This window comes from Gastrolobium bilobum, unplaced genomic scaffold, assembly GCF_033153095.1.
Source record: "Gastrolobium bilobum isolate Gb01-03AN ecotype WA unplaced genomic scaffold, APGP_CSIRO_Gbil_v1 utg4095, whole genome shotgun sequence".
Lineage (NCBI taxonomy): Eukaryota > Viridiplantae > Streptophyta > Magnoliopsida > Fabales > Fabaceae > Gastrolobium > Gastrolobium bilobum.
The window spans coordinates 175,518-198,542 of NW_026898132.1; the positions used below are offsets into that span (position 1 = coordinate 175,518).

The 23,025-nt window shown below is 31.2% G+C and overlaps 2 protein-coding genes across 2 annotated transcripts; both read right to left on the bottom strand.

Moving 5' to 3' along the window:
• Window positions 1-666: 666 nt before the first annotated feature.
• LOC133313045 (transcription factor MYB26-like) lies at window positions 667-1,941 on the bottom strand. Its single transcript, XM_061514350.1, has 3 exons — window positions 1,809-1,941; window positions 1,551-1,680; window positions 667-1,408 (listed from the first exon to the last, which is right to left on the bottom strand). The coding sequence occupies exons 1-3, from the start codon at window positions 1,939-1,941 to the stop codon at window positions 667-669; spliced, it is 1,005 nt and encodes a 334-aa protein (XP_061370334.1).
• An 8,094-nt stretch (window positions 1,942-10,035) lies between these two features.
• On the bottom strand, window positions 10,036-11,337 carry LOC133313046 (transcription factor MYB24-like). The gene is made up of 3 exons (XM_061514351.1): window positions 11,205-11,337; window positions 10,947-11,076; window positions 10,036-10,834 (listed from the first exon to the last, which is right to left on the bottom strand). The coding sequence occupies exons 1-3, from the start codon at window positions 11,335-11,337 to the stop codon at window positions 10,036-10,038; spliced, it is 1,062 nt and encodes a 353-aa protein (XP_061370335.1).
• Between the last annotated feature and the right edge of the window lie 11,688 nt (window positions 11,338-23,025).

Genomic DNA, 23,025 nt, shown 5'->3' on the forward strand with positions numbered 1-23,025 from the left:
GAAATACGTGGAGATTTGATTAACCTCAAAAAGTTAATTAAGATCTGTTATAAAAAAAATAAATATAAACTCTTAAGAAGTGAATAGTTTTATTTTTACTTTTACCAATCAACGTCGAGGAATCTTAATTAAAGCAGGTTTTTCGTCAGTTACAAGATTGTCCACATTGGTGCATATATATGCATGCTTTAAGCAGTTCTTATCACATTAAAAAGTATATAGCATGTTGGCCTACTGCGACCCGACCATGCACATTTAAGGACACTTTGGCGTCGAGTTGACCATGATGTGTACGTCTTTTGTCTTTGTCAAATAACGTCATCCATAAATGTCAGAGAGAGAGAGAGAGAGAGAGAGAGATGAAGCAACAGAAATAAGTAGCTCTCTCCATAAATAATTCATACATACTTTTAGGTGACAAACATGTGAAATAACCGACACATATTTATGGAACTTCAGCAAGCATCACTTAATGGAAGGGCCTGAACTAGCAAGGTTCAGGTTAACAAATATGAGAACTACACCCTCTTGTGCAAAAGTTCTAGATTTAATTAAATGCATTGAAATAATTGAGCTCCTTGATCATTATAGAGATCCCCCCATTATTATATTATACATAACATAAATAGATAAAACTAAATTTATATCTAAATACAGCACCAATGCTCACTCCCATCCCGAAGGAATTATAGGGTTTGTGACTATTTTACTGCTTGATACTGATGATGAGGTTGTTGAGGATGGCAATGATGACATGAGTGCATCAATGTATTCCAATTGATTCGCTGTCACAGTTTGGTAATGTGGATAATTACTAGGTGGATAACACTGAATTTTTGCTGGACCCACATGTTCCTCAAAGCTTTCACCGACTTTTGGCACAATTGGTTCCACCAAATGACATTCATATTGCTGCAATGCAGTTGGGTTGATGAATTTGTCTACTACATAATGTGGGGTGGTATCATTTTTTGTAATTTGATTTTCTTGATTTGGATTAAGATGAAGAGCTACAGAACCCAATGGCCATGTATCTTCTTCGTAAGAGGATGGATTGGATGGTAGTACTGTTTCTGGAATTGGATTCTGATTATAAAAGAAATTGGCATTATAATTGTTAATGTCTACCTTAATATCATTATGATCAAAACCTTGTAGGATTGGAGATGGGGTTGGAAGGTATAGCTGGTTTTGGTGATGATGAAAGTTTAGGATCACATTAGGGTTTGCAGTTAAAGGAAAGAAACTTTCCATTGAACCAATATTGCTGGGGCTGTGAATATCAGAAAATGTGGCAAAAGAAGGAACAACATCATGAGAAAGCAGTTTCTTCTTTATGTTTGAATGCCAAAAGTTTTTCACCTCATTATCTGTTCTTCCAGGTAGGTGCTTGGCTATCTGAGCCCACCTATCGAAAAAATTAACTCTTGTTGAGAAAAGTAATTAAATAAAGCAACTTTGTAATAATAATGTTGATGATGCACATGAAAAAAACAAAGGGGGAAAAAGAAAAGAAAATAAAAGAGGAGAATCTGGCTAGCAATGGCTACCTATTGCCTAGAATGCTGTGGAGTTCGATAATGAGGGCTGCTTCTTGAGGAGAGAAACTTCCACGTTTCAAATCAGGTCTTAGATAATTTATCCATCTTAATCTGCAACTCTTTCCACATCTCTTCAAACCTGCACATCATGAAATGAACATATATATAATAATTTCAAAAGTTTTAAATTTTGAGAATTTCACAATATTGAAAATAATGTGAACTGAGAAGAAAGATTAATTAATGGTAGAGTTCGATCTTAATTACCTGCAAGTTTTGGGACAGAACTCCAGCAACCATGTCCATAAGTTGTGATGTAGTTAATGAGTTTTTCATCTTCCTCAGGTGACCATAGCCCTCTTTTGACCTTCTGCTTGTTGCAACAAGAGTGGTGTCCCATTTCTTCTTTCTTTCTATTCCTATCTCCCTTACAATTCCCAAGTACTAATACTAACACATCCAATGGACAACAATGTTAGTTCTAGTCCAAGCTTGCAAGAGGTTACATTACAAAAAGAGTACTGTCAGCAGACTGAACAGAGAATTGGATGATATCCAGAACTGTGAGTCCACTGAGGTAGTGAATTTAATGTGGAAGATGTACCATGGAGGCCCAGTTAAGGTTTGTGGAAAAGAGCTAAAAATTGCAGTGTCACCTTGCAAGAGTTCTAGCCTTATATATAAAGGATTCTTCATTGCTCAGTGTGTTACTGGGTTGTACATATGTGTCACACATGCAGGTGGTAGGACCCTATATGTTGACAGGTCCCGTGCACATTGGACTTATGTAGATGAAGAAAGTCTTCAATGAGTTGGTAAAACTAGATATAGATGAAGAAAATCTTCAATGAGTTGGTGAAACTTGTGTAGATTAAGAAAGTCTTCAATGAGTTGGAGAAACTTGATATACTTTGTAATTGGTTTACCTCTCCAAGTTAGTTATATACTTGATTATGACTTCATGAACTAGCTAATTATATAATCACATTTGCATCTAAATTCAAAGTTTGTAAGCTATAGCTTTGAATCCAACGTGCTTTCTTCTTCGAATGTTACTAGTACTTGGTTTACATATTTACATGAATTCCAAGGTTAATTTAGCATTGCAATTCACTGGTCTTTTCAATCCCTTTCCATTAGGACCTAATCTGTTGGACATTTCTTCGTAATTTTGTGAACCGACACATCTTCAAGATTCTGATGAATGCTTCAAATTGGAGTTAACACCTACAATGAAATATATGGTCAACTAGTCAGTTTATTTAACAGAAGAAAAAGGGTACCAAAGCTAGCTAGAACTAATTTAATTTAAATATTAAATTATTTGAAATGTGCCCAAAAAAGTGTATATATAGATGGGGATTCTATACGGTTAAAAATAATGTAAGAAATCCAGTTTTTTATTTAATGCTTCACACTTAATAAACTATATCTACAAATTTTTATATAGTCATAAATTTAAAAAGTTTCTAAGATTGATATTTCCTTCGTTTTTTTTTGTAATTGCAGAGAATCCTAATCCGATTTGTATTTTCTTATGGGCATTTTTTAATAAACTATATTTCTGTGTTTTGTGGGCTATACATTATATTAATTATATTATGTTATTTAATATATATTGTGAAAATTAAAGTGATCAAATAAAGATGCCTAAATAGATTCAAAAGTATATGTGAGACAAATGAGTGAATACCAGTGTTGGGCCAACTAAGTATAATGGAGGCATATTGACCCAACAATAAAGAAAAATACTATAGAGGGTTATGGTCTCCATTATGTCAAATAACAACCCTAGTTTCTCTTTCTCATCAAGAGAGATATCACACTAAAGAATAAGGATTACGACTATTTGACTGAGAAAAATCGCATACTCCAAAGAAAGAGATCATACTAAAAAGTATGGATTATTGTTATTTGACTGAGGAAGATCGCATATCCCAAAAGAGAATATCATACTAAAGAATAAGGATTATGGCTATTTGATCAAGGAAGATCGCAGGCTTTTTCACCCTTTTGTCCTTTATTAATTAATTAATAACCATTTTGCCCCTGATTCGAAACTATCTACCAATCTGTCCCTCTTTAATCGACTACCTTGCATTTTTAATCGACTAAATGGCCAAAACAGGCAAAAATGGCTGTTGGGAGATTTAATCGACTAAATCTCCCTATTTAGTCGACTAAATCTCCCAACAGACAACAAAGGAAAACAAGTCAGTATGATTTTTTAATCGATTAAGTAGGGAGATTTAGTCGATTAAATCTCCCAACAACCATTTAGTCGATTAAAAATGCAAAGTAGTCGATTAAAGAGGGGCAGATTGGTAGATAGTTTCGAATCAGGGGCAAAATGGTTATAAATTAATTAATGAGGGGTAAAATGGTCAAATAGCCGAAGATCGCATACCCAAAGGAGAAGATCGAAGTTATTCCGATGCTATAGAGACAAGTATGTCTCCACCTTTCTATTAATATTCTTTTATAATTTGGTATGATGGATCTTTTGGTTTGTAGGTGATGATTATCACCATAAGTTTTGGAGGAATTAATATTCCAACAATTGGTATCAAAGTCATCGTCATATTAAATCATAAGAGAATTAAGTTTTGTATTTTTTTTTAATATATCAGAGTCAAACATCAGGTTATGTCTACATGTTAGCTGGAGAGGCTATTTCTTGAAAGAGTGCTAAGCAGGCAATCGTAGCTTCCTTTACTATGACCGCTGAATTTGTAGCTTGTTTTGAGGCGTCCAACCATGGGATATGGCTGCAAAATTTTGTCACAGGGCTGCGTATAATAAGTGGTGTTTAAAAATCACTGAAGATTTATTGTGACAATAAGTTAGCAGCGTTGTACTCCAACAATAACAGAAGCTCTTAAAAATCGAAGCACATCAATATTAAGTTTCTGGTAGTTAAAGAAAGAGTTCACAGTGGCCAGATTTTCACAGAACACATAGGGACGAACTCCATGCTTGTGAATCTGCTTACTAAAGGTTTAGTGCCTAAGGTCTCTCACGAGCGTACTGCTTATATGGGTGTTGTTTTGTTTGATAGCACTATGGTTTAGTGAAAGTTCTTTATGTTGGTGTTCTGTGTACAAACATTTATATGTGTGTTTTTTGCAGAATAAAGATTTTATGTTATTTGTGAATATGCATATTTTATGCTTATGTTTCTGCTTTGTTTATGCAAAAAATTAAGGATTGATCTCATAAGGACTAAAGTAGGACCAGTTGGAAATATGTATGGTAGAGATCACATTACGTGTAATTTTCATGCCACTCATTCATACTCGATCTATGTCATTGAGTATATTGGTGTGATGATCATGGAAGGTTTAGTTACACTTGACAATGACAAAAGCTGCCAAGATAATATAGGAGATTGACCAGATTGTCTCTAAGGAGAAATCTAAGGATGCATAACATATAGTTGCATGCTAGAGATATATGATATAATTATCTAAGGTCAATGTATACCCCAATGAGAGATTGTTAGGAAATTATATTGTATTAATAATTATATTGTGCTATTTAATATATATTGGGTAAATTAAAGTAATCAAATAAAGATGCCAAATAAATTCCTAAGTAAGTGTGGAATAAATGAGTAAATACCAGTGTTGAGCCAACAAAAAAGAAAAACATTATAAAGGAATATGGTCCCCAGTATGTCAAATAACAACACTAGTTTCTCTTTCTTATCAAGAGATAGACAACACACTAAAGAATAAAGATTAGGGCTATTTGATTGAGGAATATCGAATGCCCCAAAGGAGAAGATCATACTAGATAATAAGGTTAAAGTTATTTGACTGAAAGATCACATATCTCGAGAAGATCAAAATTATTTCGCTACTATGGAAACAGATATGTCTCTACTTTTTTGTTAATATTCCTTTATGATTTGATTTGATAAATCTTTTAATTTGTAGGTGATGGTTATCACCATAAATTTTGGAGGAATTAATATTCCAACATTTTAGACTGGCCAGGCAAAGTGGCATACTTAGTGCATGCTTTTAGGCCGAAGGACTACTTGCTTCTCTTTCTTACCGGGATATGTTTTCTGTTTAAAATTGTCACTGGCCCTTATCATTGAGTGAATGGTCATGGGCCTGCTTCCTGGCCAGTATGAAAAGGTCTTGCATTCTCACTTATGACTAGTGGGACAGAACTGCTGAATTTTACATATGGCTGATATGCACATCCACAACAGTAATCTCAAAAACAGAACTGTGTCTTGTAGATGGTATAATTTTTCTTTTACATGAGCAGGAAGGCAACCAAGGGTGGCAGAAAAGTAATTGCTCGAAGAATAGCCAAGGGTTGGTCAAGGATTACAGCTTAGTATCATTGACTTTGGAGCTAAAGATTCAATGTAGAAACTTAGTGCAATTCATGATAAGACCCAGTGAAACAGGATGAACTTTGTTACCTTAAGAGCTCCTCTATGGAACAGGTGGTGGGGTTCTGAGTACAGTTTGCTTTGAGCAATTTTTCAGGCAACTATTGTGTATGGATATGTTAAGATTCTGTTTGTTGTCTATTTGAGATTCTCGTCAGTTGCAATAATTTGTAACTTTGCATGTCCACTACAGCAGAATGATCTAGTTTGGTGGGTGTAATGATCCTTGTTTCATTCTCTTTGTTATGAGTCCTAACTCCTATGCCAATTCATACGTAAGGATTTTATAAATTAAGCTCAGACTAAGGGTGAGTTTGATTTGTTACAAAACAATGGATGTGCAGAAAAAAAAAAGTATACTTCGTTTGATTGTTCAAATAGTATTGATGCTAGACAAGAAGTAATTTAAAGGATAACATAAATATCTAAATTTTTGTTATCTATTAAATCAGGTTATAAATCTTTGTTCCATCTCATGGATAAAAATATTAATAACCCTTATCTTTGCATTTTCATTATTTTAGCTCTATTGCATGCAAAACAATGCACACTACAAAGACTATGTGTCATTTTATTGATGGATATCACAAAATTTGTCAACGCATTATTTTTTGAATAACTAATACCCAATCTAAAAATGTGTCTCTTTTCCAGTGCAATCAGCTGTTTCCTTCTTTTTCAATTCCATGTGACGAAAAGCCTCGAGAAAATAAAAGGATTCTGAATGTGGCCCATAAGAATGATAAACTTTATACGACTGGAAAACGAAATAAAGGGTACGGAAGCTGATTGGTATGCAAAATGAGGCCCACCAGCTTCTTTGTATGGGCCCCCTTCAAAAGGCCAACCCTCCAATCATGATGAGACTGGGAGCCCACTTCCGTGCTTCTGGGCCCTTAAAATTATTGAGCAAACGCTGTCATGGCTGTGGGCTGTCACTACATTCTTTTTTCCTGCAAAAATGAATGATTTAACGATAATTATCAACCCATTAACGAAAAAAAAAATATAGATAATTATCAACAGATATAAGAGAAAGGAAAAGGGGTATGCATAAAATCAGCTTATGATTTTACCCCCAAAGAAAAAACAGTCAGTTTATGATTGAAAGGGGCTATGTCGCTCTAAGATTGATTCTTTCCAGAAGATCCATCTGTTAACGACAGAATCATAATTTGTCAATAATGCTCATGAATCATGCTCTCAACTCAAGTAATAAAAATTAAATTCTTCTTATATATATTAGTAACTTCTAATCACCCCCAGGTTCATAGAAATAACTTTTAATCTTCTCTCTTTATTTTATTTGGGGGTGCAAATAGTTCAAAATGCCTACCGTGAAACCTGTGCCTTATGGCTTAGTTCATTTTAGACCTATTTTGACCTACTTTATTTAGCAAACAAATCAGGTTTACGTTTTTTTAAAAAAAAATATATATATTTAATTAGTTAGTTTAAGACTAATATTTTAAAAAAAATGCATATTTGACTTACTAGTTGGCTTACTTATTTATTATTTCAATGTATAAAAAAATTATAATACTTATATAATTTATTAATTATTAATTTAATATATTCATTTTTACTTTATACAGAGTATATTAGTTTTTTTTTAATTTATAGCTATTGTAACGTTAGAAAAGAAAATATACAAATTTCCAAAAGGAAAAAAGAAAAGAAAATATACCAGATTGGGGTTAATTATTAGTCGATTTCAATTTCAAATTTTAAAATTCTTCTATTCCTATAGAATATTCTCCCTATTATATAGGAGTAGAAAATTTTCAGATTAACATTCATTAGTTTATAAGAGATTCACTTTCTATTTAATTTGAATTGAATTAAATCGCGTCTAAAAAAATTTAGATGGTATCCAACATGATAAGATTATTATTATTTTCTGGAATATGATAATATTCATATGAAAATTTTAATTATATTTTTCTTGACTTATTTGAAGGTTATCGAATGATGCAGATTTTAAAATAATCTTTCGAGTCGGTCCTTTTTTTATGTGTTCTTACAAATTGGTCGGGTTGATGAGCTTCCAAAAAAAAAAAAAAAAAACCACTTATAATAGATTACAGAACTACGTTTACGCTTGGCATATTGCAAAATAAATTTGGTTTTATGTCGAATCCTAATTTTATTTCTCTATTTTCTTCCACTTTTCCATTTAAGATTGAAGTGACCTTTTATTCTTCAATCTTTGCAAAAGTTTAACCAATTTAGAACGAAAGTCTAATTTTACCTGAGGGGAAAGCAAACGTCAAGCTAGAGGCGGAGGCGGCCTCAAATTTGAGCTTGAGCCAAAAAAGTTATATGTGTATTTATTTTTTTTAATTTTAATTAGTTCATATTATAATATATTTAAATTATATTAAATACAGAACATCTGAGTAAGCAGCACTACGAAAGAATTATAATTTTATTACATATTTTTTAATTTTACTAAAAATAGTTTTTTATATATACAAATGAAAATTAAACACATAACTTAATACAACTTACCCAAATCGTTCATCAAAAATATTTTAAATTTTATATAAGGAAAAATTACAAATTATAACCCGGATCAAATTATAATTTTAATCCGAACCAAATTATAATTAATTATATAATTATATATAATAAATACAATTTATTAAAATTTAGCGCGAGCCAAATCAACACTCAAAATACACGTGGCTCCGTAACTGCTAGAATGGTCCCTTACAAAATGCCGTACGATGCAAAATTACTTTAACAGTGATATTTTTGGGTCTTTTTTTCACAGGAAAATGAAAAAAAAAAAATGGAGGAAGAAGCCAAAATAATTTCACTATAGTGCAATGTATAACTCTTAATAAGTTAAGAGTTTTACCAATCAACCTGGAGGAATCTTAATTAATAAAGCTTTATCATCAATTACAAGATATTCCACATTGGTTCATATATATGCTTTAAGCTGTTCTTATCACATTATAAAGTATATATGCATGTTGGCCTCCCGCGACAACATTTAACGACACTTTGGCCTCGAGTTGACCATGATGTGTACGTCTTTTGTCTTTGTGTAATAACGCCATCGATAAATGTCAGAGAGAGAGAGAGAACAATGAGTTAATCTAAAGTACACAACTAGGTACATGACTGGTTAACAAATATAAGTAGCTCTCTCCATACATAATTCACACATATTTTACGGCCTGTTCAGGTGTCACGTATAAGCATGATAGTATAAATTTATTTTATATATGATGACATTTTCAGTTATTTGGTATGACCATCGTATAGTATAAGCTTATACAGTATAATCCCTTAATACATCAAAATGATGTATAACCTTTTTTTTTGGGTGAGAAAATGATGTATAACTTAATTCGGCCTAAGGGTGAGGGACAAGGCCTGATAAGATATTGATGTATTAACATCGTTGACCAATGTAATTATCAAAAATTAATATATTATTTTAATATTAATCTATTAAAATAAAATTTAATTTTTTAATATATTAATTTTTAAAATATTGAATATTTTTATTTTTATAAAAATTAATTTATATTTTGGACACACTGATCAATAAATTTTTATAAAAATTAATATCATATGACATTTTTTGAAGAATTATATAAATTCTTTATTAAATGATGTTTTTAGTAAAAATATTTATTTTTATCATATATAGTATTATACAGTGCATTATCAAATACTAGATGATATTATTTTATACAATATATTGTTTTATACAATACCGTGCCAAACGTTGGATAGTATTAAAATTCAATCAAGTCTTATACTATCAGGCCTTATCTTATATTATACACCAAACATGCCCTTAGGCTAACAAACATGTAAAATAGCCTACACATATTTATGGAACTTCAGCAAGAATCACTTAATGGAAGTCCCTGAACTAGCATGGTTCAGGTTAACAAATAGGAGAACTACACCCTCTTGTGCAAAAGTTCTAGATTTAATTGAATGCATGGAAATCATTGGGCTCCTTGATATCATTATAGAGATCCCCTCCATTATTATAAGTTATATATACTATAAATAGATAAAACTAAATTCATATCTACATGTAGTACCAACCAATGCTCATGGCTCCCATCCCGAAGGAATAATAGGGTTTGTGACTATTTTACTGCTTGACACTGATGATGAGGTTGTTGAGTATGGCAATGATGACATGAGTGCATCAATGTACTCCAATTGATTGACTGTCACAGTTTGATGAAGCGGATAATTACTGTGTGAGTAACACTGAATTTTTTCTGGACCCACATGTTCCTTGGAAGCAGATGTAGTTGGGATGCTACAAACATAATCCTCAATGCTTTCGGTGACTTTTGGCACAATAGGTTCCACCAAGTGACATTCATATTGCTGCAATGCAGTTGGGTTGATGAATTTGTCAACAACATAATGTGGGGTGGTATCACTTTTGGTAATTTCACTAATTTGATTTTCCTGATTTGGTTTAAGATCATGAAGAGCTACACAACCCAATGACCATGTATCTTCTTCATAAGAGGATGGATTGGATGGTAGTACTGTTTCTGGAATTGGATTCTGATTATGAAAGAAATTGGCATTATAATTGTCAATGTCTACCTTAATATCATTATGATCAAAACCTTGTAGGATTGGAGATGGGGTTGGAAGGTATAGCTGGTTTTGGTGATGATGAAAGTTTAGGATCACATTAGGGTTTGCAGTTAAAGGAAATAAACTTTCCAAAGAACCAATATTGATGGGGCTGTGAATATCAGAAAATGTGGCAAAAGAAGGAACAACATGATCATGAGAAAGGAGTTTCTTCTTTATGCTTGAATTCCAAAAGTTTTTCACCTCATTATCTGTTCTTCCAGGTAGGTGCTTGGCTATCTGAGCCCACCTATCCAAATAATTTACTCTTGTTGAGAAAAGTAATTGAATAAAGCAACTTTGCAATAATAATGTTGATGATGCACATGAAAAAAAACAAAGGGGAAAAAAGAAATGGCTACCTATTGCCTAGAATGCTGTGGAGTTCGATAATGAGGGCTGCTTCTTGAGGAGAGAAACTTCCACGTTTCAAATCAGGTCTTAGATAATTTATCCATCTTAATCTGCAACTCTTTCCACATCTCTTCAAACCTGCACATCATGAAATGAACATATATATAATAATTTCAAAAGTTTTAAATTTTGAGAATTTCACAATATTGAAAATAATGTGAACTGAGAAGAAAGATTAATTAATGGTAGAGTTTGTTCTTAATTACCTGCAAGTTTTGGGACAGAACTCCAGCAACCATGTCCATAAGTTGTGATGTAGTTAATGAGTTTTTCATCTTCTTCAGGTGACCATAGCCCTCTTTTGACCTTCTGTTTATTGCAACAAGAGTGGTGTCCCATGTCTTCTTTCTTCTATTCCTATCTCCCTTACAATTCTCAAGTACTAATACTAACACATCCAATGGACAACAATGTTAGTTTTAGTCCAAGCTTACAAGAGGTTACATTACATTACATTACAAAAAGAGTACTGTCAGCAGACTGAACAGAGAATTGGATGATATCCAGAACTGTGAGTACACTGAGGTAGTGAATTTAATGTGGAAGATGTACCATGGAGGCCCAGTGAAGGTTTGTGGAAAAGAGCTAAAAATTGCAGTGTCACCTTGCAAGAGTTCTAGCCTTATATATAAAGGATTCTTTCATTGCTCAGTGGGCTAACGGGTTGTATACATGTGTCACACATGCAGGTGGTAGGACCCTATATGTTAACAGGTCCCATGCACATTGGACTTATGTAGATGAAGAAACTCTTCAAACGAGAGTTGGTGAAACTTGATATAATTTTTTTTTTTTAAACTCTGAACAACGGTTTCTTTATAAAAATGTAAAGATAAAGTGCTTATAATCGACCCTCTCATTCCTACTTTGAAAAAGTTGAAGAGACTGAGATTTTCACTTTGGATGCATGAAGCTGTATTTGCAAGATCGAGTAAATATATAATTTGATATAGATCACTTTTTCAACTATTGTAAATTTGTAATTCATCAAAGCTAGCCACTTTCAGCTGTAATGTAAAACTCTTGTAATTAAGCAAATTAAAAAAGTTATTATAAAGATTGCTACTTTTAAAAAGTTATATGATTAGCTGCTAATTACTACAAGAAAAACTGTCTCTTTATTGAAAATCTTGCATGCTTGTATAGATTCTTAAAGTTTCTCGATGAAAAGCATTTCCTAATTAATTATTAAAGTTGGAGTTAAGGCGAAGACAAGAGTGGCTAAGGCTTTACACATGATCAGATTAATTATTTTATCTTTTTTTTTTTTTTTTTTGGTGAGGTAATTATTTTATCTTTACTGTAAAAGTTTGTGCTCTTCCATAAGTACTTATTCCACATTAACTTCATGGATAAATTCTATTTTCCTTATACAATTCACTCTTATTCATAAATTCTATTTTATCTTTTTTAGCACCGCGTGTTGACATTCCCCCCCCTAGACTAACAATAATAATGCGACAAATAGTATCATAAACAATTAATGTGAAAATATTTATATATCAAACAAAAGCAAAAGGAGGAAGCAGCCAAAAGATAACTTCATGAACTAGCTAGTTATCTAATCAAATTTGCATCTAAATTCAAAGTTTGTAAGCTATAGCTTTTTGAATCCAACGTGCTTTCTTCTTCGAATGTTACTAGTACTTGGTTACAAGGTTAATTTAGCATCGCAATTCCCTGGTCTTTTCATTCCTTATAATACCATTAGGATATTTCTTCATATTTTTACGAACATACACTTCTTCAAGATTCTGCAGGTGGTAGAACCTTGAAGAATGATACTTAATTTCAAGATATGTAAAGGAAAGATGACACTTCAAAGGTTTTCTTTTCTGACATAATGGCTCAGTGTACACCCTCAAACCCACGTGAAATGTGCTTGATTCCATAGGTGAATGTATGCTTGAGTAATGATGTTTCTTGACAATTGACATATGTTAATGCACTAACTTCCAAACTCATGATAAAACATCTTGGGTATATCTTTGAGAAGAAAATATTGAAGTTTGTTGTAATACTCAACTTTTATATGGGAAAAATAAATTTTATATCGTGGGAGAATTCTAATTTCATATCATAGATACATCAAGTGTGTGATCCGTTTATTTAAAAAAAATAAAAAATGAGTGGCACACCTTTTTATAGTGTGTAGGAAGGGTTTGTTTTCTCATGCAACATGAGAAAAATAAATCCCATAAATAATTACATAAGCACTTGAATTGAAGTTGGGTTCATTCGTTAATAAAAGTCAATTTAATAATTAATTAATAAAAATCATCATATTTAATTAATAATTATTTATAATAATTAATGATATAATTAATCTAACGATACATTTGTTCCGAACCAATCATATTGGCCCTATCACATTGGCTAACTACTAAGGCTCATATTCAAGGTATCATCCTGAGAGCTTTAGACATTTATTGTAGAGGAACTCTCACACCCTGGTATCAATTTTATTTCACTCAATATTCTGAGAGGAACGATTGACTCAAGCACAATAGTAGAAATTAAAATAGTTATGGTTCTTCTTATCATGATCAGTGAATATTTTCCACCCACAAATATTCCTCTTCAATTAATAAAGAGGCATCTTAATTCTATAATTTATGAACTATTATATATTCTGCCAAATTCTAGAGTTATTGTGCCCTTATACCATCTCCCTCCTAGTTTCTGCCTGAGATATTCAAGGTGACTCACTCAAGTTTTGATTCATACCACCGCCTCTTAAAAATTTAGGGGTGTGCAAAAAAACTGATTCACTTGTCCTACCCTTGATCTGACCCATAAATACCTATTTTTTTTGAACTGGTTTAAATACTGACCCACTTTTATTTGGGTCAGTTTTAGACCTGACTTGTTTTAATAATGACTCATTGACCCAAAACTTGACTCATACCCCTTATGTGAAAAAAAAGAAAATCACAATTACATTAAAAGAAAAGTTTTAACGTAAAACAATTACGTCAAAATTTTTTACAAAAAATATTTCCATTCAAAATTTTCGCAAAAAATTTTGACGAAAAATATTTTCATCAAAATTTGTGACAAAAAACATTTATGTAAAAAAATTTCAAAGAAAAAATTGTTTATCAAATTTTTTTACGAAATCTAAATTTCGTCAAAATATTTCACAAAAAAACATAGAAATTTTTTGACAGAAAAAAATTTCTTCAAAATTCAAATTTCGGTTAAAGTTTTCGACGGAAACATTTTCGTTAATTTTTTGACAAAAAAAAAATTTCGTCGAAATTTTTAGCAAAACACATTTCCATCGAAAATTTTCAACTAAATATTTTCGTCAAGTTTTTTGATAAAAAATATTTCCATCAAAATTTTCAACGGAACACATTTCTGTCAAAAATGTTCGTAAAATTTTTTGACAATATTTCAATAAAAAATTTTGACGAAAAAATATTCTTTCAAAAATTCTTTAGAGAATCTAAATTTCGTCAAAAGTTTCGAATGAAACATTTTCCTCAAAACAATTTCAGTCGAAATTTTCGTCAGAACACATTCCATCGAAATTTTGAACGGAAAACATTCCGTCAAAATTTTTGACTGAATTCTTTTTTGGTTTAAACATTTGATGGAGAAAATCATTTTCGTCAAAACTTTTGACGAAAACTAAATTTTGATAGAAAATTTATTTTTATAAAAATTTTCATTAGAGAAAAAATTTCGTCGCTTTTCGACAAAGTATTCTGCCAAAAAATAATTTTGTGACGAAATTTTTGTCGTTTGCAACGTAGAAATTTCGACGAAATTTTGTGACGAAACCAAGTGAAAACCGACTCAAGTCAGATTTGACTCACTTCAGAAACCAAGTCAGATCCACTTCAGAAACCAAGTCAGGTCAGATCCGACCCAGTTCTGAACTAGTTCAAAAAAATCCAAACCAAGTCAGACCTGACTTGGATCAAATTAAAGCGAGTCGGGTCAAAATACCTGACCTACAAAAACCAAGTTAGGTAGAGTCAGCACAAAAACCTGACCCAACCTGACTCATGCAGAGCCCTACTAAAAACAATGTTATATTCAGATATTTTATCTTAACCAGAGAGATAGACGTAATTTCACCACTGAACATTATAAAATTTCAGTGTATTAAATTTTTGCATGCATATCTCGTCCATAAATCAAGATATATATTAAATGCTTCATAAAGTGGAAAACATAATAAGCTGATATTAATTAAGAGAGTCCGAACTATACAAAGACAAACATTCAATAAGTGTCAGATGGACAATCATAGTAAGCATCAATAATTTTATAATGTCTTTGAATTACAAAATTGATGCATATATCTGACTAGCAAATAAATTCGCTTGCCAAACATATTAACTTTCCTAATAACTAGTCAATCCTCCTTTTTTTTTTTGTTTAATTACCAAGTTCGAAATTCTATTGGAAATTAATAGTTAATTAATAAATGTGATTTAATAAATTATAATTATTAAATTGGAGAAAATCAACGATTAAGATTTGATGTCAAATTGCAATGGCGGCTAAGACCCCAGCTAATTTTTAAAAATTAGCCACATTTTAGACGTAGGTAAATAAACAAAGCTAAGTTAAAGGATAAAATTTAGTGTTTGTCACCAGCTAAATTTTTTTTGCCTGGGTTGAGCAGTTTTGCTGGCTTAGCCACTAGATACTAGTGTCAACTAATATATATATATATATATATATATATATATATATATATATATATATATATATATATCACTACTAAAAAAGTCCATTTTTTCGACGGAATTAGAAATTGCGTCGAAAATTTCAACCGAATTTTCGACGGAAAAATAATGAAATTCCGTCAAAATTGTTGTGATAGTTTTCGACGGAAAACGAATTTCGTTGAAAATTTTTGACGGAAAAATAATGAAATTCCGTTGAAAATTTTGGACGAAAAATCAATGAATTTTCGTCGAAAACTGATGTAAACTTTTTTTACGAAAATCAAATTCCGTAAAAAAATTTCAACGGAAAAACAATGAAATTTCGTCAAAAATTGTTGTAATGGATGTCGACGAAAAACGAAATCCGTAAAAAAAATTCGACGAAAAATCAATGGAATTCCGTCGAAAACGATTGTAATGGTTTTCGACAGAAAATGAATTCCGTTGAAAATTTTCGACGGAAAATCAATGGAATTTCGTCGAAAATTGTTATAAATATTTTCGACGAAAAATGAATTCTTTCAAAAAAAAATTGATTTTTTTTTTTAATTTCTCTCTACAAAATCAATACCAAATTTATGTACTGTAGTTGATACAAAAAATAATCAAAGTAAATAACATATCAAAATTAAATCTCTTTAATCAATACATTAAATACACAATAGTTCATATAATATATTAGGCTAAAGATTAAAAAATACTTGTACAATTAGCTAGCGGTGTACAATAAGTATATATTGCAACTAGAGCTGGCAAAACGAGCATGGCTCGGTGGGCCAACCCGCCCAACCCGCCAAACGGAGCTGGGCGGGCTGAGTTTTCCAACCCATCTCAAAAGCGGGGTGGTCTCATTTTTTGGCAGGTTGATGGCGGGCCTAGACGGGGCGAGGCGGGTCAGTGTAAAATAAGCTCGGGCTGGCGGGCCAATACGCCAAACGGGGCAGGGCGGGCTGACTCATTTTTTGGCGGGTTGATGGCGAGGTGGGGCGGGGCGGGGCGGGGCAGGCCGCCCACTTTGCCACCTCTAATTGCAACCTTAAAAATTAACAAATAAAATTTGACATATCAATACACAATGCGAAACTGACTTCATATATTTTTTCAAAAGTTTTCGACGGAATTTCTTTTCCGTCTAAAATCTTCGACGGAAACGAAATTTCGTCGAATTTTTTTTGACGGAATCTATTTTCCAACAAAATTTTGGACGTAAAACAAATTCTGTGAAAAATTCCGTCAATAATTTCAACGAAATTTTTTCCATCGAAAAATTCCGTCGATATAAAATACATTTCTAGTAGTGTATATAGTTCTATTAAAATACTTATATATATAATTCTATTAAAATACTTAAAATCTTATTATTTTGTTAATTTTTTCTTTCATTGACTCTATGTATGTATTAAAAATACAAAGAAATAAAAATAAAAATAACAAATGATAATAATTGTGTAATTTTCTAACTGATAATATATAATAACATTGAAATCATTGTATTTTGTCCAAATAATTCTTTAAAATGATAAATGATATTTTTTATCTAATTAAATATTTATCAGTTATAATACAAAAAAAAAATATTTTTGTTAATATTTTTAGGGAAAAATATTTGTCATTTTAAATGACATAAAGTTATGTTATTTTAATAGAAAGATAGGCACAAAATAATATTTTTTATTTAATATTTAAATTAAAAAAAACCACTCACTTTCTCCCTCGTGATTTTCATTCTTTGTGTCTATCTCTCTCCTAAAATAACATAACTTATTAATTTAAAATGACAGACACCAAACTCATATTTTTAACCATATTTTTTTTAAAAGAACATTTATTACGTTACATTCATTTTTTTACCATTTGTTTCGGACTGAATATTTGATTTAGTAAGCCCATCCGTTAAATCGGTTCAAAATTATTTCGTTACCACATTCCAATTTTCCAATACGTGTAAACTCTGCTCGCAATTTTTTATTTATTTATGAACCACATGTATTTTTTATGGTAGATATTTTTGTTCGGAGTGGATTCATGATTAAAGTTTTGAATTCCTTCCAATAATGATATTGAAGGTTGAACACATACTTTCATACGTCAACTGAGCTACAATCAGTGGCGGACCCACTTGCGGGCAAATGCCCACAAGTGCAGACACAAAATTTTGGATTTCAGTTTTTTTGTTGTTGCAGGTCCTTATTTGTCTCTTGGTTCAATATATATATTAGGAGTAAATATCCTTTTAAGTTCATAGCAAAAAACATGGTCCCCATTTTAGTCGCTTACAAAAAAAATTTGTCTCGAGGTCCTTAAAAAATTTAAAGTGGATCAATTTAGTTAAAATCGTGGTCCCTCACAAATTCAGAAAAGATCTACATTAGTCCCTCAAAAATACCAAAATAGGTCCACTTTGAATTTTACAGGGACCAAGTGACTAATTATTTTTTATAATGGATTAAAGTGGGGACCGAATTTTTTGTTAGAGACCAAAAATGATATTTCTTTTTATATTAGTTAGCAACGTACGAAGATGATTAAAACAACGTAGCAACGCAAATTGATTAGAGTGAAAACTTATTCTTCCTCTCCTGTCACATACTCATTCCCATGCTCTCTTCATCATTTGTTTCCTTTTTCATTTTTATAAAAAGAGAAGATTGATTGCAGGTCTGACATTCTCAAATAAGTTAATATCTAGAAACGAGGTCTTCAGTGTGATTTTGCTTGCATACTGTATAGGTAGTGTTGACTTTTTTATTAACCACTATAAAATAGAAGGATGATGTATGAATGTACTGGAGTACATTCTCATATTTGTTTTGGAGGATTGATACGATTTAGAGGAAAAATAATTAGTCAAACTATTGTCTGCAGCTTGTTATGGAAGCAAAGCGTTGATTTAAACTTTTTTTAAAAAAAAATTCCGAGGGCACACCCGCCACTAAATGTGCGGACATTAAAAAAAAATTCTAGGTCCGCCATTGGCTACAATCACTTGGTAACTATGTTCGCAACTTGACCCATGGCATCGTGACAATTTATAATATAAACACAGTTAATTATGGAGAATTAGTTCTTACCAAATATGAACAATCAAGTTAGGTACATTAACTTAAGAAATTATTGACACATTATAAATGATTAATTATTATAGTTAATTAATTAATGGTTAACTATTATAATTAATGGGGTGTTATTAATTTTATTGGCCTAGTGTATCTAGCTTGATACATTATATTTATGTAAAAAAGTATCCTCAATATAAGCATGTGGTCACAAAAATACTTTGATACATTATTACTGTACTTTTTAACATTAGGATTTAATTATATATTTTAAATCTTTTAATTTTTTTAATTGTTATGACCATATATTAATTAGAAAGTTTATATTAATAATGTGCCAATATATTATTAATTAAGGGTATAAAAAATGTATACTTTATAATATGGTGCATCAAGTTTAAATTCATAAAATTATATATTCTTTTATGATGTATTGATAAATTCGTAATTAAGTACAAATATTATTACAAATAATAAAGTGATTAAAAAAATATCATTTTAATGGAATTGTGCAATTAATAAATTATGATAGTTTTAATTATTTAGACCAATAAAAATAATAAATAATTCAAATAAAAAGTGAATTAAAAAATAAAAGTAGCAAGAATTCAAATAAGATTTAAAGAGAATCTAATTGCTGGCAACTTTGTTTACCCGGGGTACTGCATTTCATTATGATAGACGGAAAGCAAATGAAGAAAAGTATGCATTCACATCCTGTTTAGGGATTCCATGGAAAGTTCTGCTAAGAATAATTGGGTCGTATAATCATTTTTGGTTGGATGATCTGAATTCTAAATTCATGCATCTTATAATGCTTCCTTTTCATAATTTGTGTTTTGCAGTTTACCAAATTTAGTTGTAGACCCTTAATAACTATGTTAGATGTACTTATTGTTGAAGACCTTTGTTAGAAAATGTTCATGGATTACCAAATGTACACTAAAAAAGAGAGAGAGAGAGAGAAGTAACTCTTCTGCAATTTTCTAATTACAAAATTCGTTGATGCCAAAGTATACTACAAAAACTTATCTTTTTTTTTGGAAATATTCCAATCGGTTGATCGCTTCGCAAATAATCCGATTCAGGGCGGGTCCAAGATTAAGGCTTTAAACCCCTCCCAAAGGTGGTACTGGGAGGATTCGAACACATACTCTCTCTTCACCTGCTCAGCTCCCATACGCTAACTGGGCTACCACTATTTGGTAGAAACTTATCTTTTTGAACCTTCAGCACTAATTTAAGATCATTTACATAGTAAAATTAATAAGATGAAAGGCTGCCAAGCATCTAGGAGTTCGTGTAATATGTTGCTTGTGAGAGAAAAAGTAGGGGCTTGGCATGCTTATGATAAAAGAAACAGCTAGTCCAAACAAAATTCGTACTTAATTGTAGCACATGCAACATTTAATAGCACTAGGTTCTTTTTTCTTTATTTGTTGAGCCATCAAAGGACCATAGTTGTCACAGTTTTGTTTTTTCCCAGCACATGGACAAATCAGAACAAGTACATGAAAGAAGGCTACGTAATTCTTTGTCCTCTTCTTATTCCAGATTGGTTTGGGTATGAGTCATTTTCTGTCAAATAGTTCCCTCTCTTGAGAAGGTGGGGTTTTTTTCCTTCTCTTGATGCATTGTCACAACTAAGACCCAAAACAAGAAATTAAGGTGACTTCTGGCTTACCTAAACTTATCTTTAAGTTACATATATATGATACCTTGGTAAATCACCATAGGATATCAATTTGAATATTTTAGATATCATAACTATAATTCTTGGAAACTGAGGTGTATTTCGAAGATTGATATTGCAATGCTTATCAAAGCAAAAAAACTATCTTTCTTGTCCACTAGATCTTGGATAGCTGACTAGGCTTGAGATAACATAAAAGGTAGATTTAAAATAATGCATGATGCAACCAGAAGTTCATCTTCAATATTGATCCACATGCACGAGTACTTGAGCTATACTAGAGATAAATACTTGCTTTGCTCACACACGTGCCCAAGACACTAGGATGGGAACAAGGAAATGGGAAACGAGTTTTCCCATTGCTTTTACACTTCCATTAAACATAAAAGGAGAAAATAAACAAACTTAGGTTTTAACTTTCATGATTCAATAAATAATTGGCACTGATATATTTAACTTAAGGCCCATATTGGTCATATCAGATTTGCTAGAGGAAATAATGGGAATGTAAAAGAATATGAAAACAGAGCTAATATGCTTTATAAGGCAATGAAAACAAACTACAATTGCCCCACAGAAAAAGGGATATCCAAGAAAACAACCCTTCAATAAGATTCCACTTCATCTTCCTTCTATTCATGGCAACCCCACTTGAAAGGAAGTTTGCATACTTACTCCAAATTAAAGAAAGCATTCCACTCTTGAGAAACCATTCAAAAAAAATTACAACTTTTGGTGGCATCTTGATTTGTTGCCATTATTAGCGCATAATACCACGTGGAAATCCTCGGTGAACCGAATAGCAACCTCGTCATGAGCATGTAGGCCATGCAGTAAGAGAAGTCAAACCGGATTGGAGATTCTTTCTAAAAGACTTATCAGTTTTTGTCCATAGTTATGAAATTGACCTAGTAACTATTTCATCGTTTGGTCAATTGGGCACTCAAAATATTTTCAGTATTCTGTCTATCTTCTTTCTTCAATGTTCAATTGTTGAGTGATGCACAAGCATTGGTGATGGGGATATTTGTGTGGTCCTTCTAGAGCATGAATGACTGAACCAATGGACATGGTAAAAGATGTTCATTTCATCATGCGGACCACATGATTTATAATTAATTAATCTTTGTTCCTTAAATGGAGATGAGAAATGTCTATGATGTTTTAAGCATCTTTTCCATTATATTCATATCCGCAACTTAATCACCCAATCTAATAATGTTGGTATACGCTATGGGATCGATGATGTGATGCAAGAGGAACATCTACCAAAGTGCCACATTTTGACAATTTTTTTTTATCTAAATGTCACATACAGTACTTTTTATTATACTGTCACGCGACGTAATTCGCTACGACGGGTAGGGAATTACGTTCACCAATAATTTTGTAACACGTGGCACATTTTTGCAGAAAAAAACTGACTAGACGTAATTTGCTACTAGCTAGTGATAGCGAATTTGGTACGTAATGAGGCCACGTGTCACGAAATTATTGACGAACGTAATTCTATACCAGTAGTAACGAATTATGCCGCATGTCAATCTGATAAAAAGCACTGTTCGCCTATTATGTGGGTAAAAATTTTTGCTAAAAAGTGACACTTTAATCACGGTGCTGTGATGCAATCATTTTTATTTCCCCACCCATGTAAATAATAATTAGTATTATAAATATTAATTAACATCTATTAATTAGATAGTAAATAACAATTATTATTATTTTGTAAATAATATTAAATTTATTGAATAAAAATAATTTGATTAAAAAATATTAAATTTATTATCAATGATAATTATTTAATAATTAATTTTTCTTTTTCTTTTCGTGATTTTTGAAAAATTCAAATATTTGATAAGGTTGAAGGAATTCAAGTGATCGTTTTTTTCAAATAAAATAATAGCAAGGCATGTTGATTAATCGTCCCGGAAAAATTAGATTTATAAGACACAGAATAAATTTTTTTGACAAATAACTCTATCATCCAAACAATTAACAACAGTACACAATATCAGTACTCACCCAATTTGAATGATGGGGAATGATTCGTTCACAAATTTTTTTTTATAAATTTTTGTAAATTATATTATGTATTTTCGGAAGTACATATATGATGTAGTTTGTAAACAAAAAATTTGTAAATATAACATTTATACTTGAATGATTACAAATATTTAAATTCATTTAAAAAAAACAAAAATTATTTATTAAATTATTTATTAAACAAAAACAAATATTTAAATTCATTTATTCAAAAAAAAAAATATTAATTGTTATTCAATTCAATAAATTTAAGGAAAATCTTTTTCTTATGTTGACGTAGATAAGTTATCTTATGTTAGTGAAATAAAATAATAAGAGAGACCTACAAATACAAATAATTGGAGAGACCTATAAGTTATCATTATTTTTTCTGCAGTTAATGCAGATAAGTTATCTGCATTGAGCTCAAAATAATGTCATTTTGGAGCGAAAATCAATGTGTTTTTGTAATTTTAATTTATTTCAGGATTATAATAGTTTTTATAATTATAATTTTTTAATATTTCAACACTAAAACAACGTTATTTTGAGAGTCAATGCAGATAAC